The sequence below is a fragment of the Tenrec ecaudatus genome, chromosome 10, assembly GCF_050624435.1.
Source record: "Tenrec ecaudatus isolate mTenEca1 chromosome 10, mTenEca1.hap1, whole genome shotgun sequence".
In the NCBI taxonomy this organism is placed as follows: domain Eukaryota; kingdom Metazoa; phylum Chordata; class Mammalia; order Afrosoricida; family Tenrecidae; genus Tenrec; species Tenrec ecaudatus.
The window spans coordinates 138,273,032-138,298,920 of NC_134539.1; the positions used below are offsets into that span (position 1 = coordinate 138,273,032).

General features: G+C 51.0%; 1 protein-coding gene across 3 annotated transcripts; it reads left to right on the forward strand.

Moving 5' to 3' along the window:
- The first annotated feature begins 57 nt into the window (after window positions 1-57).
- On the forward strand, window positions 58-25,199 carry NBR1 (NBR1 autophagy cargo receptor). 3 transcript variants are annotated; one of them, XM_075561880.1, is made up of 21 exons: window positions 58-398; window positions 4,018-4,128; window positions 6,964-7,026; window positions 8,053-8,071; window positions 8,800-8,822; window positions 10,430-10,624; window positions 10,863-10,940; window positions 12,000-12,214; window positions 12,874-13,041; window positions 13,230-13,439; window positions 16,201-16,360; window positions 16,463-16,750; window positions 17,429-17,575; window positions 17,939-18,014; window positions 18,356-18,466; window positions 18,693-18,857; window positions 19,761-20,139; window positions 20,875-20,969; window positions 21,531-21,588; window positions 22,576-22,681; window positions 24,735-25,199. In XM_075561880.1, exons 2-21 carry the CDS (start codon window positions 4,027-4,029, stop codon window positions 24,906-24,908), a joined length of 2,832 nt encoding a protein of 943 aa, XP_075417995.1. In that variant the 5' UTR covers window positions 58-398; window positions 4,018-4,026; the 3' UTR covers window positions 24,909-25,199. The 3 variants fall into 3 exon arrangements, with proteins under 3 accessions (XP_075417995.1, XP_075417994.1, XP_075417996.1); XM_075561879.1 differs by lacking the exon at window positions 58-398 and adding an exon at window positions 577-733; XM_075561881.1 differs by lacking the exon at window positions 58-398 and adding an exon at window positions 1,251-1,269.
- Window positions 25,200-25,889: the final 690 nt, after the last annotated feature.

Below are 25,889 nucleotides of genomic sequence, written 5' to 3' on the forward strand. Positions count from 1 at the left end.
GGACTTAGCCCGGAACGGCGGCAGGAAAGGGCCTACCCCCGCCCTACCCGTCCCGCCCCCTCAGCGCCATGGAAGGCGCCACTTCAAGTAAATAAAGGGCTCCGTGAAGAAACTACCACTTCCAGCATGCACTGCGAGACGACCGGCCTGCGCCACGGTGTTGTCGGAAACGGTAGTTCTATGGAGAGGTACTTTCGGTACCGGAGGCAGGCACGATCCTCACGGAACCCGAGTTGCTAGATTGGCGATTCCTGCGTGCCCGTGGGCCGCGACACCTATGGATCGGAGTGCGCGCCTTCGCCTCTTGAGCGCGGGGAGTCGGCGACGGAGCCCAGCGATCTTAGAAAGACTACATTTCCCATCCAGCCCCACGAGACTCGCACTGGAAGTCGCCCAAGGTCGGTAACTTGGGAGAAGACCGGGAAGTAGAACGGCGCCCTTGCCCACGTCCGCGCACTCTTAGGTCCGCCCCTCTCCTCCAGGGTTTGTTATTGTTGTGCGGGTTAGGCCGCCCTTGTCCCGCCCCCGCCGGGGCCGCCTCGGCCAATCAGCGGGCTGAAAGCTTTGAGGGACAAGGGCTGGGAACCAATCATCTTGTGGGAAACTCAGAACCAAGCCTCGGCCCGATCGCTCGCCGCCATGTTAGAGGCCCTCCAGTGGGGCCGCCGCGGAGCTGGCAGCGCACGGTCCGCGCACAGGCCTCGGGCAGGCGCCCCCCGCGGGCGGGAAGCTGGTAAGGTTGCGGCGGTGGTTAACTCGGGGTGGGGTCACGTCACCCTCGGGAGGTTTGGGGAAGTCCGGGGGGAGAAAGCTTGCAAAGGGGGAAGGGCGGCCGACCCCTTCCTTCCGAGAGCCGAGGAAGAGCGCTTCCCGTGCGGAGGCGCCGAGTAGGAGGGGGACGCCTCTCCCGGGATGAAGCGTCCCCCACGGAGCGCTCGGCTAGGCTAGGCGCCTAGGGGGGTGGTGCCATTTATCATGGGGGGGTGCCAAGAGACGGTAATGAGATGTGGGGGAAGTTGGCAGGAAAGAAGGTGGGGGGGGGGAATGACACGAATGCGCCTGTTTGTGAGACCCTCGCGCCCGTGTGGTTGGCAGGGCGCCGGTCACGTTTTCTTTGGAAGCCCGGGTAGCTTCCACAGGCCTCGCCTGGAACGAGCCACATTCCCAGCGGCTGGTCCGCTGTAGTAAAGGGATTTTTATTTATTTTTTTAGGATAGGAAAAAAAAAGACAACGAAATAGAGGGGAAGGTGGCTCTGTGCCAAGCAAAGGTGAGTCAGTGGCATGGATTTTCCATAATACGGGTTATGGAATCCGAAGGCCTAGCCGTGCTGGCTTTAGCTGACGGAGGAGAGGGGTCTGTCATTGTGCTGTTCGCAGGCTCACAAGAGTGTTCCCAACAGCAGGTTGTGGAGACCTGCCTCTCCTCCAGCCGAGGCTAGGTTCTCCCGCTTCCTGTTTTCTCTCTGTCAGCCGGCGGCTGGATGAGCTCCAAAGTATCCAAGCTGATTTCCAGTTGTGTAACTCAAGACCAGGGGAGGGGGCTTTTCTCTCAGGGCACTTCTGAAATGTAGCGCAGGGTTCCTTAGAAGTTGAAAAATAGGAATGCATTTCAAAATACCCACTTTGGGTAGACTGAGTCGCTTCCTCTAAGACTCATCTGTTTTTCTGCCAAGTACCAGGAGAGACATTCTCTCCAAATTTCAGGAACTCCCTGGAATTTCGGTCCGTGTGAACAGATTCTACGTGCTCGGGTCGGATAACTTGGAGGTGAACTTGGGGGCCCCTGGTGGGAAGAAAGAATGGAGAGGGAGGAAAATGGTTTAAAGTGTAAAAAATCTCTGATCCTCAAGAGTTCAAGGTCATTTTTAATGGCCAGCTTAGTGGTATTGCTTCATAGGTGAGTGAATTCCGGGATTGAACGGAGAACACAGGATTGTGTTCGGATCTGAAGAGTGGTGGTACTGTGAGACAGGAAGAGCTTTTAACTCAAAAGGTTAAGTGGTGTGCTCAAGGTTACCTTACGCCTTGTAACTTCCTAGACTAGAGCCAGGTCTGGAGCTGAAGTTGCCCTATCCCTTTGCCTCCACTAAGGAAACGTCACTGAGCCTCCACCCTATCTCCTGTCCCTGCAGCAGCATCTGGTTGGTGTGGTTTTTTTAGATACTCATTACAAGTTTGTTATTGAGTATGCTTACGAGCTGACCCTTCACAGCAATTTAACAGGGATTTTAAACAAGCAGTTTTTCGTGGGAGAAAGACAATAACTTTCTGCTTCTGTAAAGAGTGACCCTCTCGGGCACCCACAGAGGCAGTTCTGCCCTCTAGGTCCATGATTCCCACTCGACTTGATGGCAGTGGATTTAGAAGGCCATTTTTCATAAAGGCATCAACCCAAACCAGTTCATCAGTATACACGCTCCTTATTTGAAAATAAGCAACTGGCCAGAGTGGATGCTTGATATTTGTTAAGGAATTCCTGTTAACAGCTAAAGCACAGCTGTTGTGTCAGGGTTTATATGGATGACATGCTGCATAGCTGTTAAAATGCTTATGATGATTCGGTGGGCATAGGGTCTAGATCACTGACCCTGAATCAGTAAATGGTGAATGGCAGGTTATGGGTCCATAGCAGATCATATTACTTGTTCTACTTTTATGTAGGCTTGGAGTTTTTCATAATTAAGAGTTCTACTTTGTTTTTAATTAGAATAACTTTGTTTATAAAACATCCCTGACCACAATCAGTCCAGTACTAGTGCTTAAGGGAGAGGGCGGGGAGGGGAGTGTGAATGAATGAGGGTAACCCTGAATCAATGTTGTTAAAGCCAATTGTTCTTTGTTCTACGTCTTTAAAATGTCCCAGTGGAAAAAGGGGCAGACTACAGAAACACAAGCTCGGGCCAGCATGAAGGTGGTGAATGCTGCTGGCCGTCTAGTCTGTATTTTGGCTAATGCTTTGTTAAAAGTGGTCTGAAGGAGAACCTGGGTTTAATTAGCAAGAGCCTACGGCTTCAAGGAAAAGGCAGAACTTTACTTTCAAGTCACACAAGGTTGCAAGTTCCCTGAGGGGAGAGACCTGTTTTGTCCCTTCAGTATTTCCTCTTCCTATCTGATAGCCTCAAGGTGCCCAGGTGGTATAAGGGTTACAGTGTTGGCCTGCTGACCCACCCTAACTGCAAGGTCAGCAATCGAAACCACCAGCCATTCGCCGGCAGAAAGATGAAGAAGCTTTCTACTGGGCGTAGGGTTAGTCTCTGAAACCCAGAGGCATTTCTACCCTGTGCTGTACAGTAGTTGGAATCGACTCTGGCAGTGAGTTTGGGTTAGAGCAGGTATTTAGCACTGCTGCTGTTGGCTCAGTTACACAATTCTAAAATGCCTGTAAGCTCTAAAAGGATTTTTCACAGATTCTAGATGTTGTCTATGGGTGTCGCCAAAACAAATACCGTATATACTCAAGTATAAGCTGACCCAAATATCAGCCGAGGCATCTAATTTTAGTACAAAGACTATTAAAAGTGTGTTGGAACGGAGGGGGAGGGGAAAAAAAGGAAAATGAGCTGATTCCAGGAACCCAAGTGAAAGGCGAATTTTGAGAATGACGAGGGCAACGAATGTATAAGGGTGCTTTACTCAATTGATGTATGTATGGATTGTGATTTGTATGAGCCCCAATAAAATGATTTATTTTTAAAAATGTGCTGGAAACCCCGGTTTATACACGAGTATATGCGGTACTCTTAAAAGATAATTACTTCTTTTGAGACGAGCCCGAATACCCTTGTACATAGATCTAGCACGAGTGTCTTTATTTCAACAGTGAGATTTGTTTTAAACTCCCTATTAGACTGTCCGTGTTCTAAGAGCAGGGACATTGTCTGTCCTGTCCCCTGCTGTAGCCCTTAGGTGGATCTGTCTGTGGGGTGCTCAGCAATATTTGTGGAGTGACGGAATGTTGCTGCAACTTGTAAGACCCTTCCTAACCGACGTTCTCTCGCCTCCTCTCTCACATCCAGCCCTACAGCATGGAACCACAGGTCACCCTAAATGTGACTTTTAAACATGAGACGCAGAGCTTTCTGGTTTCCGACCCAGAAAACACCACTTGGGCAGATGTGGAAGCTATGGTGAGTGTGCCTTTGTTGTGTCTCCTGGTCTCCTAGGGCCGCAGGTGCCCTTTGCTCCTGGCGGCTCCCGCCTGAGTCATTTGGAAAATGGTTGGGCTCGTGGGCCCAGAAACCCTAGAGGACGTGAGCCCCATAAAGGGATCAACGAAATGAGGTCCTTTTTTGGTGAATTTCAGATGAGAAGGTAAAATGACTTTCCAAGTAAGATAATTTCCGAAACTTGTTCATTTTAGAAGCAGTCTGAGGAGTGAATTGGTGTGGGCCCCACCTAACTAGGCCCCGTGACTGTGCGCATCGCAGATGCAGCCGGGTTTTGCAGGAGCAGATGGATAGGTGGTTTGTATTGCTAGGTCAGAGGTTGAATGCTTCAAAAGTTGAGCAGAAAAACCAAAACAGCCGTCCCCTGGGTGGTTAGACAGCAGTGTGGTGTCAGGCAGCAGTCGGACTGCTCCTCTGTGGGAACGCTTTTCCTGCCTGGTTTGCCCTTTGCACTCTGCTGTTTCTGCTCAGGCTGCAGTGGAGATGTCTCCCTGCCTGGTTGACTCTGTTTACCTAACAGAGAGTTGGGAAAGGTGATGTTAATCCCCCAAAGCAGAATGTTGGGTATCGCCCCCGCCTGCCTTCTGGGTGGTGACACTGCTACGTTCTCGGAAAATCAAGCATTCGTTTCCCAGAGCCCTGCCAGAGAAGGACGCACCCCCACGGGCGCGTGATGGACAGGTGGTGAGACTGCGCCCTGTCCCAGAAAAACAGCCCGGCCTGGTTGAGGTCTAGCAGTCAGTCGCTGGTTTTGCTGCCGTTAATGAACTGACAGCTTGCTTTTTGTCTTTATTGTCAACTTAAAATTTTCCGTCTAAATTGATCTTTACACTGTTCTGACTCACAGTTTCTTAGAAACCCCATCATTGGGGATAGTGGGGAAACCTATATAAAGACAGTTCACCTTTCCTCCCACCTGTTGGGGCTCCCCAGGGTTAACAACAGTCCTGCTCTGTTCACCCGTGTCTTCCATGTCCAGGTGGACAACTTAACCTGGATCAGGTCGACTTTGCTGCTTGGTGTCCTCACCCAGCAGACAGACACAGTGTTAGATCGGGAATTGAAGGAAAGTGTGGGTGTTTAATGAATAGGTTGACGGCCTGCTCCGGTGCTCAGAATGGAATGAGGGGAGATTAGAAGTCACTGAAGAGAAGAGTCTAAAGGGAGAGCCAGAGAGAGGGGCGGAGAGAGAGCGCGACAGAGGAAGCTGAGTTAATAAACTTTGGGGACAGAAAGAAATTCTGTCTAAAAGGAGCCTGTGCTTCCTGCCCCGCCTCCCCCCAATTGGCTGTGGCACCAGCAGGACCTTGAAGGGGTGGGTGGGGGGTGTTTCCTGAGATGTCTTGAGAAGGCGAGGTGTCCTGTTAGGCCTGAGGATGGAGAAGGAAGGGGTGAGAGACGCAGGCTGTGACTGAGAGTCACAACGGTTCTAGAAGTACGTGAGGGTGAGAGCACATTCTGTTTTTCTTTCTTTTTCTTTAAAGGTTATGATACTTTGAGGGGACATAATTCAACCTAAAATATCCCGTTGCCCCTCCAAAAGCTCTCTGGGGAGCTGTAGACACAGTACTCTGTACTATGGTTCTTTGTTCGCCTTAACTTTTTATTATAAATTAGGTGAAACCAACCCGGATCATACCGTTCTAGATTAATTCATATATCAACTCATCCATTATAATCCCCGGAATACGTCTTCACCATATTTCTTCCCTGTGTTTCCGGTCTCCCTGGCTCCTCCTCTCCTAACCTCTGAACCTTGTCCTTGGGGAGAGGTGGCCCTTCTGACCGTCCGTGGTTCATTCTGATACAGACGTTAGCTCTGTACCAAACCGGAAGGGTAAGGCCCGTAATTTTGGGGCTCCATGAGTCTGTTGAGCCTGGTGTCTTTGGATTTTGAGTTCTATTCCCCATTTTCCTCCTGTTCTACCCCAGAACTTCTGGGGTGATTCTTTCAGAGCAGTTGGGAGTGGTAGCTGGGCGCCATCTAGATCTTCTGAGCTCGGGATTGTGGGCACTGGTGGCTGCGGGGTCCCTCAGTCCACTGCACTCAATGTCCTCTGCATGGGGACCCTGGCTGGCTGTTGATGAACTTTCAAGACCCCAGTGGCGCACCAAATTAAGATGTAGAACATTTTCTTTATGAACCATGTTACGCCAGTTGGCCTTGGTTTCTCCCTTGTGGGTATTTTAACAATACTGAAAAATAATTGGGCTGGGTTGTTTTTGCTTTTTTTTTTTCTTTTTTTTGCCACTGCAAGATAAACTCCGAGAGATCCCTCTGGGTATATAGCTCAAAGTGAGATTAATGGGTCACAGGATAATGTGATCTTAAATTTTAATGGCTAGTGTCAGGTTGTAGAAACTCACTGAAATATATGATCGTGCCCTTGTTTCTGACAGTACTAAAATATGACGGCTTTCAACAGTGTTGGCCATTCTGATAGGATGGCACCCAGTTGTTTTAACTTGCATGTGGGTACCAGTGGTGCTGAGCCTCTTCTTCTGTATTTGTTAACTGTGCTGGTCTCCTGGGTTTTCAGTACATTCCTGCCTGCGGTCACCCACGTTAACCTTGCCCTTAACAGCTGTGCATGTGTTCCTCCGATGCTAGGTAATATCCTGAGTCGTTTTTGGATCCTTAGATAGACTGTTATTTGTCTTGATTTGGCATATGGTGGTATCATGTACACTTTTTCAATTTCATGTAGTAAAATATGCCCAGGTGTCCTGCTGTGGCTTCTAGCCTTTTTCATCACAATTTGACTTTTTGGTGTCTCGTGTATTTTTCATTTGTAGGTAAAAGTTTCGTTTGATCTGAACACTATTCAAATAAAATACTTGGATGAGGAAAACGAAGAGGTAAGTATGTCATGGTACCTATTGCCAGCCGTCCAGATAATCAAGACGCCTCCCCCCACCCCCCAGTCACATCCACTGCGGCAAATTCATTCTGACTCAGCAACCCCATGTACCAGCCCCTCTCTTCCGCAGAGCATCAGTGGTGGGTTTGAACACTGGCCTGATGCCAGCAGCCCAGCACCTAGCCCACAGTGCCACCCAGGCTACAAAACTGGGCGATCTTTTTGAACTGTGGTGTGATGTGGGAATTGCATGTCAATAAAACTTTAAAAACTAGGCCTCTTTTTCTCTCTCCAGAGTGATTTATGTGGGGCTCCAAAAGTTCAGAGTAGTGTCTCATTTCTTCAGTGATTTAATGTACATACTCGAGTATAGGCCACCCCGAATATCAGCCGAGGCACCTAGTTTTACCACCACAGCTGCATTAAAGGTGTACTGGGAAAGCTCAGCTCACGCACGAGTGTATGTGGTGACGCTCTGAGCACAGTTGTAGCGTCAGTAATGGAGGTCACAAATAGGAAATCTCCATTAAAGAAATATGAGGAGTAGCTTTAAAAACGAGTGTTCTCAGGAAGTCCTGGTGGTGCAGTGGTTCGGAGTGGGCTGCACCCTCAGCATCAGCAGTTCAAAACCACCAGCCCCTCCTTGGTAGAAAGACCGGCTTCCTGCTCCCCAACAGTGACAGTCTTGCAAACCCACAGGGGCAGTTCGGTCCTGTCTTACACAATAGCTCTGGATCTATCAAACACATAACTTGGAAAGAGTAGAGTAAGGGTTTAACCCCTACCCTCTGGCTCCAGAGCTGAGACTCCTGACCACCGTATCAGGCATCTTACTTTGGCTAAATAAAGGAGGACACAGTAACTAAGCGATACAGTTCTTTTGTTGTTATTTTTGTGACCATGAAAGCTAACCCCCTGGCCTGAGTGCTTATGCTGTATTCTGTGAGGAAGGCTGATCATAGTAACAGAAATACTCAAATGATGAAATGCTTATAATTCACTGTTGCTTTTTTTCCCTTCTCAGGTATCCATTAACAGTCAAGGTGAGTTCCTGAAAGAACCTGTTCGGCTGCATTTAAGAATCTTTTTTTTTTTTTTCTTAACCCTAACCCTAACCCGCATTTAAGAATCTTACCAGTTCACAGGTTTATGAATTTCCATTTACACTCAGGCTTCATGACATTACAAAGGGCTTCAAAGAACTAGTTTAAAAGGGTGGGCAGGTGTTAAAAGATAACAGAATTCTCTCCTTTGCAGCCCGCTCATGTTTGTTCTGTAGTAGAATCTAGTATGCAGGCAGTCAGCATTGCGCACACCCATCCGTGGGCACTAGCTACCTGGGCACATTTAATGTGGCGTGTGTTGCAGTAGGCTGACAACTTTGAATAGACCCTGAGGGGAGTTTTACCCAGAGCTGCTGTTAAATGTGAGATGTGCTACCTGATTTCCATTTGACTTACGAGCTTCTACTGGCACCTGCCCCTCTTCCTGACTTGTATGTATTTTTGTGTCGACTTCTAAACCCAGGTTAACGCTGCCCACGTGCTGAGCTTCAGTACGCGTGGTGCAGGAGCAAGGCTGAGGCGGTCATGGACCTGGGGGTAAAGGCAGAGGGGTGTGCAGTAGCTGCTCTGGGCTGGGGAGAGATGCGTCAGCAGAAAGATAGCAGCCGTCCGTGTGTCAGAGATGTCACGGTAAAGGCTCTGAAAAATCAGGGCTGCCTGTACTTTGTCGGTCAGCTCTCACAATGTCTGTCTTTTTGTCCTTTTAGGAGAATATGAAGAAGCCCTTAAGGTAAAGGTTATTTCCCCTCTTTCTCCAAATCGTTTAAAAAGGCTTCTTGATGAAATGCAAACCTGAATTCCTTTAGCGAAACCTCCTTTAGGGGATTCTGGTGAGCAGGGCTTACCGTCCAGCTAAAGGGAGCTGATGCCCTTACACCGACCTGAGCTGCTGTCCACTTCCTGTGTCTCAGTCCCTGCCTCCTCAGGATCCCTGCGGAACATGGCGGTGAAACGGGATCTCAGGGCTGAGGCGGGCGAGTCGTGCCCCGTCTTCTGTGAACATGAGTGATGAATTAGTGGGAGCACCCATTGAGATCATGTCTTCGTTAGGAGCTGCTAGTCCAAAACAGAGCTCTTTGTCGAACAACCTTGATTCCAGGGAGAGCAGCTGGGGTTGTCCTTCTCAGGGGCTGGCCAGACTGGATCCTATGGGGCCATGTCCTTCAGCGCTGTGGTCACTTTTCCCGTAGCCGTCCACTTTCACCAGCAGTGGAGATTCCCCAGCCCCCCGTCCACAGACTCGTGTCTGCACCCCTGTGTGTCGGCTTCGTGGTGGTGCTGCTGTGCTCTCAGCTCTGGCTGCTCTGACGCACCCCTGTTCCACGGAAGAGTCTTGTACGCCTTCGTAGCTTTGCTGCGAGCTCACCTGATCCTGTCGGGAAGCTTAGACTTCAGTAGCCTAGAGTTAACCGTAAACCTGTCTTGTGTGCGAAAACATCGGCACTTTGGCATTTTCGTCTGCATAGTGGTGCTTGAAGCAAGGCCCAGCTCGCTGCACCCTGTGCCGCCAGGGCTGCAAAGGCGTCGTGCTTCCACGCTGACTCTGCCCTTGAGCAGTTTCCAGACTCTGACAAACACCTTACTAAAAGCTGGTCTAAAGCCATGGTGACAGACCACAGCTGGCCGCCTGCCGCCTGGCTTGCACAGGGCCAAGCACAGTCAGACCCCCAGATCTGTGCGTCCTCCCACTGCCCTGTGTCCCAGCCTGAGTTGGGCAGCTGGCGAAACCATCTGGTCAGATGTTCGCTCTTTGGTCCATGTAAGAAAACTTGTGGGCCATCCGATGCGACCTTTAGATGGAATCTTAAATCTGTTAAGTGAAAAACAAGCGAGAAGAAGCCGTTCTGGTTGGCAGGGCACTCTCGACTCTAGAACCCCGAGTGCTCCTTGAAATGTTCAAATTTAGGAAGGGGGCTCTTCAAGCCCTAACCTTAATGAAGATGGATACAGTTAGGGGACATGGCTCCAAGCTTCTCAAGTTCTGTTACCATGGTGCTGAGTCTCAGAGAGAGCTAAGATTGCAGTCCCTATAGGTGGGGTTTGACGGTAAAACAGAAAAAGTGCAATGTATTTATTTTGCACAGAAAAAGTGCAATGTATTTATTTTGGGTGATGTATCCTACCGAGTTGCACAGAAAAAGTGCAATGTATTTATTTTGGGTGATGTATCCTACTGAGTTTCAACCCTATGAGTCGACATGTGTGTTGGTTCCCAATTAAATTCCTGGCAAAGTAACGTGTGTGTGCTGCTTGATATAACAAACATAAATCCTGACGTCACACTCTTCCATGTGGGAAAGGAACCTTACCATTTTGCTTTGTGGTGTGTGTCCTCAGATGGCAGTGAAGCATGGGAACCTCCTGCAGATGCGGGTCCTGGAAGGCTGCTACCTCAGGGGCGAGGCCCGAATCCCAGTGGCATCAGAAAGGCCGCCAGCTACCCAGACAGGGAAGAAGCCGTTTGCACATTATCCCTCACTGCTGAGGGTCTTGGGGTCCGATATGAAGCCCCCAGAGGCGCCTACCCCACAGGTATGAAGGGAATGGACTTAATTATCGTATTGCTAACCCATTGTTACCTTGTCTGTGGTGTGCAATTTGAGATATTCATTAAACTGTGTTTGACACTATCAATTGTGATAATGAGTTGTATGAGCCCCCAATAAAAAGATTTATAAAAGAAACACAGTTCAAAATAATGCACTCCGGGTAAATTGTTTTCAGTAGAAGGAAAGTTCCCACCAAGATCTTGGACTGTGCTTTCTTACAGCCGTCTCCACTTGACCTATGTGCTGCCGACCAGCTTCCAGAGAAGCCCCCAGACTGGTTCACACGCTACCTGGAGACGGTGAGTGCCCGCTGGCGGGCGCTTTAGAGGCACTGTTGCCGCGGGTAGAATGCGGAAGAACGGGAGCCGAGCAGGGAATGGAGAGTGGCAGCTGATCCCCCCATTGGTCGGAACAAACCTTAACGTCTTGAAGTTTGGGGGAGTTGAAGGTGCTGGCGTTCGGCAAGCTTTTCTTTGCTGTGTTGGCTCTGGAGAGAGGTCCTTGTCCAAAGGTCCTTGTGAACTTATGCTCCTAGTTGATCTTGTGGTTTGGCTTGTCTCTGCCCCTTGTCTGCTTCTAATCCACTTACCCATATACACTCCAGTATAAACCGCCCCGAATGTCAACCGAGGCACCTAATTTTACCACAAGAAATCGGCATTAAAAATGTGCTGGAGGACCTGATGCAAGGGGCTTAGGTGAAGAGCAAATGCCTTGAGAGTGATTGGGACAGGGAGTGTATGGGTGTGCTTTGTACAATTGATGTATGTATATGTATGGATTGTGGTAAGAGTTGTTGGAGTCCCTAATAAAATGTAAAAGAAGAAAAAAAAAAAAGAAAATGATTAGGGCAAAATATGTACAGATGTGCTTTATACAATTGATGTATGTCTATGTATGGATTGTGATAAGTGTTGTATGAGCCCCTAATAAAATGTTTAAAAAAAAAATGTGCTGGAAAACTCAGCTTATGAACGAGTATTTAGGGTATGTCCTTTCTTCCTTTCAAACTTTTTGTTGTGAAGTAGGTGAAGCTTTACATAGCAGATCACTGTCTTTGCTTCAGCAACTTAAGCGCTTGTTAAACCTCCCAGTGACTTGCCTCTAGCAGCTGTTCAACTAGACTGGTTCTAACCAGGAAAGCATGTAACTCTACACTGGGTGCCCGGGAAAGGAGCAGACGAGGTCGGGGGTGTAGGGGAAAGTTTCTCACTGCAAAGGTTTCCTAATAGTGTCTTTGAACCAGTGTAACTGTGAAAGGACTAGGTCTGCTGCTTGGTTTTGTGTAGGGCTCAGTCAAAGCACCCCTTTTCCCAATATCCGAACTGAATGTTGCTCCACCTCTGCCTCCTCTCTAGTTCAGGGAGCAAGTGGTTAAAGAAACAGTTGAGAAGCTGGAGCAGAAATTACATGAGAAGCTTGTCCTCCAAAGCCCAACCTCGGGTTCCTGTCCATCAGAAGACTCACTGCCCATTTCAGATGAAACGCTGTTTTTGCCAGAAAACCAGTTCAATTGGCACATTGCTTGCAGCAGCTGCCAAAGAAAGATCATTGGCGTGCGCTACCAGTGCAGGTAAGCCGTAACCTGGGGGGTCGGGGGGGGTCTACTGGCAGCCCTTAGAGCAATGCCTTTATTGGACAGGTAAGGGAAACTGGTGTGTTTGTCTGTGGGCAATAGATGGAGTCATTCGGGGTTGCAGGTAAACTGCTCTTCAATCACGTGCTTTCTGGATTGAGAGTTAAGTCATTCCGATTGTAGTGTTCGGAGAGGTACTGGGATTAACAGCCAAAACAAACAGTGCTATCAAGTCAATTCTGACACGTAGGAACTCTATGGGACAGAGTAGAACTGACCCTTTTGGGTTTCCTAGGCTATAGCATTTTAGAATTCCAGTAGAAAGCCTCGTCTTTCTCCTGGTGGAGCAGCTGGGGCTTCAAACGGCTGGCTTCACAGGTCTCAGCCCAGCGTTTAAACACGGTGCCACCAAGCCCCCTAAAACTTCACAGGGAAAGGTGTACCCTGATACAGGATTGGATCCAAATGCTCTATCTGCGTTTCCCTTTGAAGGATAGGCCAGGCATTGTTCTCCCCATTTCATTAACCAGGAGCCTGAGACATGGCCTGCTCAGATGCATGCGCACATACCAGCTTGCCGGCAATAGAGTGGATACAGACTTCTAGTGCCCGATCTGCCTAGCTCGGGGTTCTCACTGTGCCGTTCTTCCCCCAAGCCTGTGCCCATCCTACAACATCTGCGCAGACTGCGAGGCAGGGCCATATACCCACGACTCTAACCACGTCCTGCTGAAGTTGCGGAGACCTGTTGCGGGATCTTCTGAGCCGTTGGCTCACTCGAGGGCCGCTGCTCCTCGCCTCCCTGCTGCTCTGGAGCAAGTCAGGTAACGGACGGTGCACCTGGTTCGCAGGAGAGGGCGCGGGTCCCGTGGCTGCAGAGACTCCACAGTCCTGCTCGCCTGCAGTACAGCCATTTACCCGTGGGAGTGGTCACTAGAGAACAAGCTCCAGGAACTAGACTGTAAGCTGGTGCTGATGGGGATATTTAAGACTTTGATTCATTATCTCACAGGCTCCAAAAACAAGTGGACAAGAACTTCCTTAAAGCAGAAAAGCAAAGGTTGCGAGCTGAGAAGAAACAGCGGAAAGCAGAGGTCAAGGAACTTAAAAAGCAGCTTAAACTCCACAGGAAGATTCATCTGTGGAATTCTATCCATGGGCTTCAGAGCCCCAAGTCTCCTTTGGGCCGACCCGAGAGCTTGCTGCAGTCTAATACCCTGATGTAAGCCTGGGGCCCTGATGGGGAGCCAAGAATCGAGGTTCAGCTCTCTGAACGGATGGGCAGTCAGTTTCCGTTTCATTCTTTCACAGCACCAAGCCCTTGAAATTTCCTGACCCTTGATCCTGGCTTTAGTCGAGAGTGGTTTAGTAATTTGTTTTTGTTATAATTGACTTTATTTTTCATGCTAAAATTTTAGTGTTCTCTGATTTCTGTTAGAGTGAGGTCTTTATCAGTTGTGCTTGGGCATTATTGATGGATCCTTGCATGGAGTCTCCCCTCCTTTTTAAAAAATTTTTTTTAAAAGATCATTTTATCGGGGCTCTTACAGCTCTTCTCACAATCCACACATCAGTTGTATCGATCACATGTGTACATGTGTTGCCATCGTTTTTTTCTAAACATTTACTTTCTATTGAGCCCTTAGTATCAGCTCCTTTCCCCCCGGTGACCTCTTGATAAATTCTAAGTTGTTATTTTCATATCTTACATGTCTCCCTTCCCTTACGGTTTCTGTTCATCCCCTGGTGGGGGAGGGGGGTTGGCTGTGGGGGCTTTGTGTCCATCATTGTGATCAGTTCCCCTTTCCTGTTCCCTCTCCCCAGTTTCCCCTGTCCTCCCAGCATTGCTTTTCCCATCCTGTCCTGGATTCCGTGTGTCGTGTCGTGAGCTCCTCCCTCTCACCTGAGCCTGTGCACGTGCTCAGGACTGATGTCATGGTAGTGGGGTGAGGAAGTCTCAAGGAACCAGAGCACTATTGTGCACTTTGTGCTATCCTGCACCCTCGTTGACGCTTCCCTTCCCAGTGACCCCTCTGTGGGGGATGTCCCATTGTCTGTGGATGGGCTGTGGCTCTGTCTCTGTTCCGACCTTCCTCTTTCTCAACAATACTGGTGTTTGTTTACCCGATCCTGTGATCCTGTCGACTCCTCATTGATCACATAAGCTGTTCCGCTTCGTCTCTGTGGGCTTGTTGCTTCTCTGCTAGATGGCTGCTTGTTGAACTTCAAGTTTTAATATCCCAGACGCTAAATCTCCTGATAGCCGGGCACCATCCACTTTCTTTGCCACATTTGCTTATTCACCCATTTTGTCTTCAGAGATTGTGCCGGGAGGGTGAGCATCACAGAGTGACAGGTTGTTAAAGTGCTTTTGTAGTGAGGGAGGGCTTGAGCAGAGACCCAAGTCTGCCCACTACCTCAGTGTATCGCCATATAAATCTGTACATAGGCCAATACCTCTGTTTTTATGGATCAGTACATTTACTTACGTACATGTCTGTGCTTATGCCTCTACCCATGGCTTTGCTTCCTAGATCTTGCCTGTTTACCTTCCTCCTGCCGCACCATCTCACTCACCCTCTGTCAGAGACTTGTTGACAGGCTCTGGTTTTAGAATAGTTTCCGGCTGACGGAAAACCATGTTGAGCGTGCAGAGTTCCCATCGCTCTCCGTGCCCAGGTGCACAGGCAGGCATTGCTGCTCCTGTTAGCACTGTCTTTGCTGCACACACTTGCTGATTATTCAGGTCCCCCCTTAGAGTAGGACCCTCCCCTTGCGTCGGACAGTCTTGTGAACTTTGACAAGCGCTGTCAGGTGTCCTGCGCCATTGGGGTGGTGCAGGATCTCACCCCTGCGTGCCTGTTACCCCCACCACCCCACCGCCAGACTCTGGCACAGAGCCAGTTAGCCCTTCACTGTTTCTCTCGTTTTGCCTTGATTATATTGCTGGAAATGAGCATGGCTTTTTCAGTTGGGTTTTGTTTACTTAGTAGCAGCTTGGCATCCTTTTTTTAATCAGTTTATTGGGGGCTCATACAGTTCTTACCACCATCCATCCCTCCATCCATTGCGTCAGGCGCCTTTGTGCATTCATTGTCCTCTTGAGTCCTGGGTGTCAGCTCCTCGTTTTTCCCCTCCCTCCCCACCCCCACAGCTTGGCACCTTAAGGTGCTTCTATGTGTTTTTGTTGTGACATGTAAGTCATTTTTCTGTGTCACTGAATTCTACTCTTTCGTGTGGATATCAGTCATTTATCCATTCGCTTTATTGTGGGACGTGTGTGTGTGTGTGTGTCACACGCTGGTTGCTTGGTGGTTTGATGTTAGGCGTAAAGCTGCTGCAAGCACTCGTGGGCATTCCCCTAAGCGTTCGTGTCTCAGGTCAAAGCCTAGGAGCACTCTCGCTAGACCAAGTTCCACTTGGCATTTGCTTAGCTGCCTCTTGAGGAAGAATTAAGCTTGATGGGTTCTGAAGGAAGGTCATTGTGACCCCTCTTTGCGGAGGCCGTCTAGGTGTGAAGCACATGAGCAGATGTCTGTAAGGGCTCAAGCCTTGCTCTGTTAAAGGCCCCTGTCACTGCCCTGCCTAAGGACTCCTGATGCAGAGTGAGTTGCCCGTTGGGCTGCTAGCCACAAGGTTGGAAGTTCAAACCCACAAGTTACTCTGAAGGGAAAGCTGAAGCTTTCTGCTCCCTCAAAGATGGACAGCCTGGGAAACCCACAGGGGCAGCTCTGCCCTGTCCTAGAGGGCCACTGTGAGTTGAAGGCAGCTCAGTGGAAGGACGGTTATTTTGCTTGTTCACGACTCTCGCCGTGGCTTTTTAGCTCAGGAGTCGCATCTGTCCTTTTGTAAAAGCCCTGTTTGTTCCATTGCTCAGGTGAGTGTGGTAGGGCCTCCCCGAGTCACAGCCATTTGGGCAACGGTGGTTTGTGGCCACCAGCCATCGCCCTAGTGACTGAGGGCGTGCACTTCTGTCTGTCCAGGCTCCCTCTGCAGCCCTGTGCCCCAGTCGTCCCAACCCTCAGCGCAGCATTTGTGGATGAGAATGTGCCTGATGGGACTCACCTTCAGCCAGGAACCAAGTTCATCAAGCACTGGAGAATGAAAAACACAGGGAATGTCAGGTGGAGTGCAGACACAAAGGTATCCATCCATTCATCCCACTAAACGTGGGGTGCTGCCCTCGGAGGTGACAGGCAGCAGGCTCAGCTGACAAACGTGCTTTCTCTCGACGCTCCTTTTCAGCTCAAGTTCATGTGGGGGAACCTGACTCTGGCTTCTACAGAAAAGAAAGATGTCTTGGTTCCCTGCCTGAAAGCCGGCCACGTAGGAATTGTGTCTGTGGAGTTCATTGCCCCAACCTTGGAAGGAACCTACACCTCCCACTGGCGTCTCTCTCATAAAGGCCAGCAGTTTGGGCCTCGGGTCTGGTGTAGTATCATAGTGGATTCTTTCCCCTCCACCGAGAGTCCTAGTGACGACGACAAGGGCGCGGTCGGCTCAAGCAAAGAGGATCCCACTTGCAGGCAGGAGGTAAGCAGGGCAGCCTTTGGCCAGGATTCCAGCCACACACACACAGACCCTGGGCACAGCCTCTGCGCGCGACTCTCCCTCCCCGTCACGTGTTTGTGCCCAGGTTTGGCCTAGTCCTCAAGGGCTCTGAGTGACCTTCGAGCTTGAGGCAGGCAGTCTGCGAGTGTTTCTCTCTCTGTGGAGTGAGACTTGTCCAATGTCTTTGCTGCTGGGACTGACCCGGCCAGTGGAACTGCTGGGCTGATCACTGTGCTTCTTGGCGGTCTTCTCCCTGAGAAGCCCTGGTGCACGGGCCCTCAGGGTGAACACAGCCTGGAGCTGCCCCCCCACTGGAGGGCTGTGGGAACGGTGGCAGACATTGAGGGGTAATTGAGCGAACAGTGCTAGGTTTTACGAGGTGCTGAGTCCACGGCACCGCCAGCGTCCTCCCTCGTCACAGGAATGCAGAGCTCAGTGGCATACGCCATCTGAAAGGGGAGAGCCCGCCGGGTCCCGTGTGCGTTGTCAGCTGACACGTGGCCCCTTGGCACGGTGTTTGTAGTTTGTCCATTAGTCTAAAATCAATCTGTAACCAAAACTTCCTTTCTTCCATGTTGAGAAATGCAGTTGTGTTTGTTTGTGGGGCGCCCATCAGCCTGTTGAGGGCCTAAAATCTGTCCTTGTGGTTTGTCTCTGTAGGAAGCTTTTCTTCTGGTCAAAGAAGACATTCGGCTTGGTGACGTGACGGAGCCCACAGAAGGGACGGGGACCCGCTTCCCACAGACCAAAAAGGTTGCCAGCGAGAGGGAGCTCTACATCCCGTCTGTGGACCTTCTGACTGCCCAGGTGGGCAACGTGGCGCCGAGGGCGAGGAATGGGAGGGAGCCTTGACGAGAGGGGGTGCCCAGAGCGGTTGAGCTTCTGCCCTCTTTGACCCCACCAGAAGCATGCGTTCAGGCCGCTCCCCGGGGAAGCCGCCACTTCTCCATGAAATGCTTGCTCTTGGCATTGTGACCACGGCTTCTTCACTTTAGTCCCCCTCCTTCCTGCCGCACATTCAATCTCCATTTAACTCTTTTCCCTGGGCTGAGGTGAGGTGTGGATTTGAACAGTTGGGCCCAGGGACTGTAGAACTGAGGGCCTGTCAAGACAGAACGTCGACCCAGTGTGCGCTGCAGGCAGCCTGACACGGCCTGTCTTTCTTTCCAGGACCTGCTGTCCTTTGAGCTGTTGGACATCAACATTGTGCAAGAATTGGAGAGGGTGCCACATAACACCCCTGTCGGTAAGGACACGGCTCGCTTCACCAGGTCTTGTCTCCTCCCACCCTGTGAGAGTCAGAAGCTGCAGCCACGGGCCAGGTCATCCTCGCTCCTCCACTGGCGCTCAGGGGCAATGGTGCACGTTTGTGGGAGGCTGCTCACGATGGAGGGCCTGTGGAGACTCCGCTTTGCCCCTTTGCTCCCTTACCTTCATGATTCTGTGTTTGGGCCCTGACGCTGCAGGCCAGCTGACGATGATCCCTCCTTAATTAATGGAGCCTGTGCCGGTCTGGAAGCGGACCTGGGTTTACTTTAGCCCTGGGTGCTCTCCCTGGTTGATGGTTCGCCTGTCTTCACTCTCCAGATGTGACTCCCTGCATGTCTCCTCTGCCACGTGACAGTCCTTTAATAGAGAAGCCAGGCTTGGGGCAGATACAAGAAGAGAGTGAAGGGGCAGGATTGACGGCACTTCCTGGTAAGTAAGGGGTTAAGCATTCCTAAAGCATTGTCCATATCGCGCCTGCTCCGTGCTTGGCACCTGGACTGACCTGCCTTGGTGTGTGAACGGCTTCCTCGTGAAGATGAGAGTGAGCGTCTGGTCCTCAAAGCCCCCCCTCAGGAGGCACAGATCTCAACTGCTCCTTGGCATGTCTGAGCCGTGTGACAGTGCTCTCCGCCCTCACCGCCCTCGCCTCTTCCAGACTCCACAGGGCCGGCGAGGAACATGGCTGAGAGCGCTGCCTCTGGGGAGGACACCGAGGACGACCTGAGCGGGACCCAGTTTGTCTGCGAGACTGTGATCCGGTCCCTGACCTTGGATGCGGCCCCTGATCACAACCCACCTTGCCGACCCAAGTCCCTGCAGAGTGAGTGTCCCCGTGAGTGCAGGCAGGGTGGCCTGGGCGCACGCACTCATTCCCGCCCAGGCCACACAAGCCGCCCGGCCACCTCCATGCCGCGGAGCCTCCTTTCTGTGCTTCCTCAGCGGACGACAGCCGCAGGCCCTGCCGCCTGGCTTCTCCTGTGGGGCGGGCAGCTTCCTGGGAACTGGCATCACCACCAGGCGTCCTTGTTGGCAGCTGAGCTGTCTGCTCTCACCTGAGCAGGAGCCCAGGAAGTGGTGGAGACAGGCGTGCAGACTGAGTCCCTACAGGGGACGTGCTGCCTGACACACACCTGTAGATCAGACACGTCCCGATGTCAGATCATAGAACCAAGGGCATGTTTCAAGAACTGTCTGAATATCCAGTAGTGCCTTGAAGTAATGTGGAAACTCGAGTCTAGTGAGAGACCCCTTCAACAGATGACGTGGGTACAAGTACGTAACAAAAAGCCCGAAAGGGTTGAGACCAAGTCGTTTTTAATAGGCGTATGGCGCCTTTGGCTTCCTCGTACAGTTTGCTGGTTCTCTGTGTGGATGTGCATCTCTTGTGAAAAAAGGGAGGGGACGACATTTTCGTTTATCTTACAGCAGTGTCAGCTCCTTACTGTCTCAGTCCACGAGCCACCCCCTGGAGAGTGACTAGGATGAGGCGCCCTTGTTTCAAAGGAATGGGGCTTCTCTGGAGCCGGGGTGTTTCTGTGAGCTGTGCGCCCGTCCAGCTCGCATGGGCTTCACAGTTAGGCCCTGGCCATGGCTCCTTCAACAGCCCTTCCGCCGTCTCGTCCCTCGGCTTCCTGGTTCTAGCCCACGAGGCCTGAGCACCTCAGAGTAGCATCAGAAGCTACTTTTAGCGGACACGTTAAAACTGGTTACTCTCCTTCTGCAGTGAGGTGCACCTCATCTGAAGGAGAGGGACCCCTCGGTGAGCAGAGAGGGGAGAGTGTCGATATCGCCGAGGAGGAGGAGGAGGCGCTCAAGGAGGAAGTTCAGAGTCAGTGCTCTGCTTCCTCAGAGGACTACATCATCATCCTGCCGGAGTGCTTTGACACCAGCCGCCCCTTGGGGGACTCCATGTGCAGCTCCGCCCTCTCTCAGCCTGGCCTGGAGCGAGGGGCCGCAAGCGAACCCACCGCCGGGGAGAGACTCTCTGGAGGAGAGAACCAACTGCAGGGGCAGGACATCAGTGAGATCCTCATGACCTCACAGACTCTGCAAACAGTGCCTCTCACTCCAGAGGTGGTGGGGCCCCCACCTTTGCTGCCCAGGTACCATCCACAGCCCCCTCCGCTGGCGCGTTCCTTACTCAACCCACTGCCACTGAGTCCATCCCAGCGCTCAGCGACCCTGGCAGACAGGCGGGGAAGTGTCTCAGCGCAGCTGGTGGTTTCAAACTGCTGATGTCGTGGTTGGCAGCCCAGCTCGGAACCACGGCCCCGCCAGGGCTCCTGCGGTGCTCTTCAGTGGTGGGCTAGAGTGTGCGCAGAAGCAACTTGACCTCAGCCTGGCGAGAGGCAGTTTCCTTGGTGAAAACCTGAGTTCAGATGAGCCAACTACTTCCCAGCCCATGTGGACTCGGGATTTAAAGGAACCCTCGCTGTACTCAGCTTTAATTATCTGAGCACACTCTTTCTGTGTTTTGATTTTTCTAGTGTCTTATTATGAGCAAAGACAATGAAGAAATGCTGTTATATTGGTTCCCCAAATCCCCAGGCATGATGAGGAATCGTGAAGTCATGGGGGGGGGGGTGCTGTGAACGCTCGCAGTTTATCTTAATTCCCTGTGGTTTAAACTTCTCCCGGTGAACTTGGCATTCAGCTGATCAGCACTGCTTAGAGAATAAGTGGCTGGACTGGAGCCGGTCTTTCTAGTTTGACTGTAACCAAAGAGGAAAAGGAATCGGAGGCACCCTCTGAGCTGACCTCCAAGTTCAGGCGTGCGGTGCCTTTGGCACTGTTGTGCCGTTTGCTGTTCTTCACCTGTGGTCTTGTCTTTCTGAAAGGAGCCCCCCTCGGGTACAGCAGCCTGGCTCCCCAGGCGTGGAGGTGCCGCTTACCATCCCCGAAGTTCCTCCAGCCCCTCGTCACGTCAGAGGAGGTAACGACCAACCTGCACGCTCACTCCTGCTCCTTTGTGGTGGGAACCAGATGGTACATACGTGCCCAGCGATGGTGGGAACCAGGGACTGCATACGTGTTCAGCGATGGTGGGAAACAGATAGTACATACGTGTTCAGTGATGGTGGGAACCAGATAGTACATACGTGCCCAGCGATGGTGGGAACCAGGGACTGCATACGTGTTCAGCGATGGTGGGAAACAGATAGTACATACGTGTTCAGTGATGGTGGGAACCAGATAGTACATACGTGCCCAGCGATGGTGGGAACCAGGGACTGCATACGCGCTCAGTGATTGCTTGTGCAGAAGACACTAACCCTCATGCGAGAAAAAAGTAAGATCCAAGACTTGACAAATGAATAAATGAGAGAAGATTATAGACTGTTCTTCTAGTTTCAGTACGCTGTTTCTTATCACTAATCACCATCGCCCTTCAACATTCCCAGCTGCTGTGGGATTGCCTCCTGCCTGCACGTGCTTTGCAGTGAGTCTGGGCGCTGAGGAGGCTGCATCTAACCGCCAGCCCTTTTGCTTTTAGAGTCCAGAGGCTCGTCAGGACATGCGCACAGCAGACAGAGGAGCTGTGACCACTCGAGGTAACGGGGCCTTGGGCAGTTTCTCCTTCAGAAGCAGGTGGACCCACTGCTATTGCTTCTGCTTTAAAAGAGCCCCTGAGAGCAGGGGGGGGGGGCACCACTCGTTCTCAATCTCCTCTCCTCACTGAGGAGGCCACACCTGAGGCTCGGGAGCGTTCCCAGGCAGAATAGACGGGAACGCCTCGAAAGGTCTGTGGTCGGCCTCACCCTTGGTGGCAGAGAAGGCAGGAAGGTCAAACCCAGTGGGCATCTTGGTAGCTTTTTCTTAGGCACACTTTCTAATCAACTTAGAGCAGTGTCAAGATGGGATCTTCCCTGCAAAATCCAGAAAACCCTGTTTGCTCTGACTTAGCTGGGTAGAGGTGACGGCTGTTAGCCCCGTGCACCCTTGACCGTGTTGTTTGAACGGGTGGGGCGCTGGCGTGCTACCCAGAGCGGTGTGTGTTCTGCAGTGCCCGTATCTCTCCCCCACCGCACCCCTGTGCAAGATAATGCTTACATTGAGGTTTTTGTTTTATTTTATTACTGATCACTTTATGGGGGACTCTTGCGAATCTTATGGCAATCCATCACTCACTTGTATGAAGCACGCTTGTACATGTTGCCACCAACATTTCCAAAACACGTTCTTTCTACTTGGGCCCTTGGTATCAGCTCTTTTTCTCTCCCTCCCACCCTCATGAATCCTTGATCGGTGATATGTTATTATTTCATGTCTTACACTGTTGTCTCCCTTCACCCACATTTCTATTATTCATCCCCCTGAGGGGTGGACTATATCGCCCGCCTTTTACGTCCTGTCCCCCCAGAGCTCCTATCCAGTACCCGGGGCGCTGGCCCTGCCTCATTGTTGCTTTGGGATGCATACGGCGACAAGTCCCAGTCTGGTTTACATCTGATGGCTTCTTTAAGGACGTCTCCTTTCCCTCGGCTTCCATTAGAGCCCTGGCGGTCGGTTCAGGGGGGTCATTTGGTTTGCCTCCACAGGCACCACCACGGGACCGGCATTGCTGGAGGACTAGTGAGAGGGGCTTTGTCCGTTGCAGCCTCTGCGTACAAGGTCCTGTTTGCTGGGCCGCCAGTCACCGCACAGGTGAGCGCATTCCTCTGGGGGTCAGAGAGCAGCATGGGACTGGGGGAAGAGCATGGCCTGGTTAGAGTGGGGCTCCACCAGGCTACTTCAGCGAGGACGGGAAGGAGGGCTAATACTGCTGGAGGAGTTGGGGGTGGGCGCGAGCTGCCCCACGCTCTGGAGCTGCCCCATGAATAAGACACCTGGTCCTCCTAAATGGCAGACATTGAGAGCACAGAGACCCAAGGAAGGCTACCTGGCAGATCTGACCTGGACTGAATCCTGAAGATCAAAAGTTAAGCATTGGCCAGGGAAGTCCTGGGAATGACATCGTAGGCAAAGAAGCCAGGAAAAAGTCTTAGGAATGTAAGAGAACAAATCTAATAGGAGGGACAGAACCTTTTTTATTATTATTCATTTTATTGGGGCTCTTAGAGCTCTTAAAACAATCCATACATCAACCGTATCAAGCACATTTGTACATAAATTGCCATCCTTTCTAAAACATTTTCTTTCCACTTGAACCCTGGTATCAGCTCCTCTCTCCCCTCTTTCCCACCCTCTTGAACACTTGAATAATTATAAATTATTTAATTTTCGTATTTTACAGCATCTGCTGTCTCCCTTCACCCATGTTTTTGTTGTTCGCCCCCCTGCGGGGTGGGGGTTGTACATTGTTGATTACGATTGGGTCCCCTCTCCCCCTTCTGACAGAACCATTTCGTCTTGAGAAAATAAGAGAAGGTCAAACCTGTAGGCAGCAGGCATGCTCACTGGATGCAGTGTATTAGGAGTTTGGATTTATTGTCGGGCTAGGGAGAAGACCCAGGGAAAGGTCTTAAGGAAGTTGGCAAGATCAGTTGTGGTCCACTGCTGCAGTGAGGACGGTGGCACGGGTCAGGGAAAGTCCGTCTGAGAAGCTGAAGGTGGGTCAGAAAGAAGGGTAAGAGTTGAGGTACAAGGAGAAATCGCAGACCTTAGTGCCTATAATTCCGTGACTAGGAGGAAGTCGAGGCTAGCCCCCAGGAGGGAGGAGACGCCTGGATGAGGAGAGAGAAATGTAGGTCAGTTTTAGATGGGAGTAAGGTGCCCGCCTACGTGGTGTATGCAAGTAAAAAGAGAGTGCAGTTGGACATAACATCTGGAAGGTGGGGGGAGCTGGTCTAGAGACGAGGATTCAAGTTGCTTGCATACAGGTTTTAGAAGGAGCCGTGTGGTTGGATGAGCTCATCTGGGTCACATAAGAAGCAACCTTTGAGGAATGAGGAAGGAGAGCTCTGTCCTGGAACTTAGGGTCGGGAGTTTGAACAAGACAGTGGTCAACAGTGTCAAATGCTACAGCGAAGGAGCAGGTAATGAGGAATTTCAAAGTGCAAAGATAACAGGGACACCACCCCCGTTTCAGAGAGCTGGGCTACAGCGTGGCAAGTGGGGAGGGACGCTCGCATGTATGGGGCGCGGGGGGTTCTTAGAGGAGTGAGAGGAGCGCTTTTTCTGAAAGGGAAAACTGGTAACAGAAAGTCCAAGGGGAGAGTAACTGATGGGAAGGATCTCTCAGGTGATGTGAGGTAATTGGATACAAAGCAAGAGTGTGTTAGGAGGACTAACCTGGAGAGGAGGATGGGTAATGGGTTCCGAAGTTCCGCGGAAGAAGGGAACTTGAGTGGGACAGGGATAGGTGGAAGTGCTCGAGACTGAGCTGAACACGCTTAGCGACTTTATCACAGGAGTTCTCTCACCAACCCCACCTCCGTTTTCATAAATCAGGAGGGCTTATTGAGTTTCCAGGGCTTCATTTCCTCTGATCAAAGAATGCTTCTTCCCCTTTTTTGGAACAAGAGTGTTTATTGAAGGGGAATGCTTTGGAAAAGAAGCCCAAAGGGCCCTTAGCAAGTCTAAAAGGCCAAGAATGCTTCCCGGTTTAAGGACAGTTCATCAGTCTTCTGATTTCCTTCCCCTTCCAACCCATTATGACTCCTTACCTCCCATTTTGAATGAATCTAGCAAGATGGAGGTACTTTGTGAGGTAAACTTTAATAATTTACAAATAAATTCCCCGCTCTTGTCTGCACAGCCAGTCGGTTCTGAAGACCAGACCGCCGCTCTGATGGCCCACCTCTTTGAAATGGGATTCTGTGACAGGCAGCTGAACCTCCAGCTGCTGAAGAAACACAATTACAACATCTTGCAGGTGGTGACAGATCTGCTCCAGGTCAACCACAACGAGTGGCACAGCCACCGCTACTGAAGAGCGTCCGTGTATTAAATAACTGCCTGCCTGCTGCTGCTCAGCGAGGACTGTGCTCTGCTCTTGGTGTCGGGGAGAAGCCCTCTGTTTGGTTTTTAATCTCATGAATAACCATTGAATTATCAAGACAATACCTGCAAGACAGTATTTTGGGGGGAGCCAATGAGAGACCAGGACGTGGGTTTCCACTGTAGACACTGGGTGAATGGTAGGGAGACGGTGGGAAGTTGGGGTGAACCCCTTTCTCCATTTCAGTGTGTGGAAGAGTATTTAAACCACCTGGACAACCAGTTTTCTTTCCTGCTTGTATTGAACCTAAGTGTGTGTGTTTGGTTGATGTGGGTGCTCTGTGGAGACACCGACAACCTGTTGGTTGTCATTCTTTAAATGAAATGAATGTTGGAAGAAGGCTCAGTTGTTTTCAAGACGTATTATAAATCCTCTAGCCTGACCCCACGCCTCACAGCTCTGTGGGTTGAAGTGACCCCATTACATGACAGGAACCCCGAGAAAGTTCCCCAGCAGGACAGAGTGATACCTCTGCTTACAAAGGGCCAACGGATGTGATTTAGAGCCCCCCCCCCACATTCCCATGAGAGGAGGGAGGCGTGTACTAGATCCTGAACTCCCAGCCCCCGACAGACAGACTGTTGTAGTCGCTGTGCATCTACCTTTAAGGGGAAAGAGGGCAAGTAAAGCACAGTTCATGACGACTTTCATGTCAGAGCAGCTTTTATTCTGGTAGAAGGGTGGAAGCTCAAGGCCGGCAGTGAGTGAGTGTGAGAGGCAGGGATGTTTAAAAGGTGTCAGCCCTGGGCCACCTGCAGGGAAGTTGGGGTTAAGCCCGGAGGAGGAGGGAAAGCTTGCTTCTGAGAGCTCGGACACTAAGATGTACTCGTGCAGATGACTTGAAGAAGCAGAATCCAATCCACCCGGGCTGGAGGGGTAGGCCAATTAACACCGCGCTGTTAATAAGCGGTG

Coding starts and splice junctions, on each gene's coding strand:
- NBR1 (XM_075561880.1), top strand. CDS start 4,027: ATGGAACCACAGGTCACCCTAAATGTGACTTTTAAACATGAGACGCAG. Junction 10,625..10,862: donor CAGAGGCGCCTACCCCACAG/GTATGAAGGGAA, acceptor GCTTTCTTACAG/CCGTCTCCACTTGACCTATG. Junction 22,682..24,734: donor GGCCGCCAGTCACCGCACAG/GTGAGCGCATTC, acceptor TTGTCTGCACAG/CCAGTCGGTTCTGAAGACCA.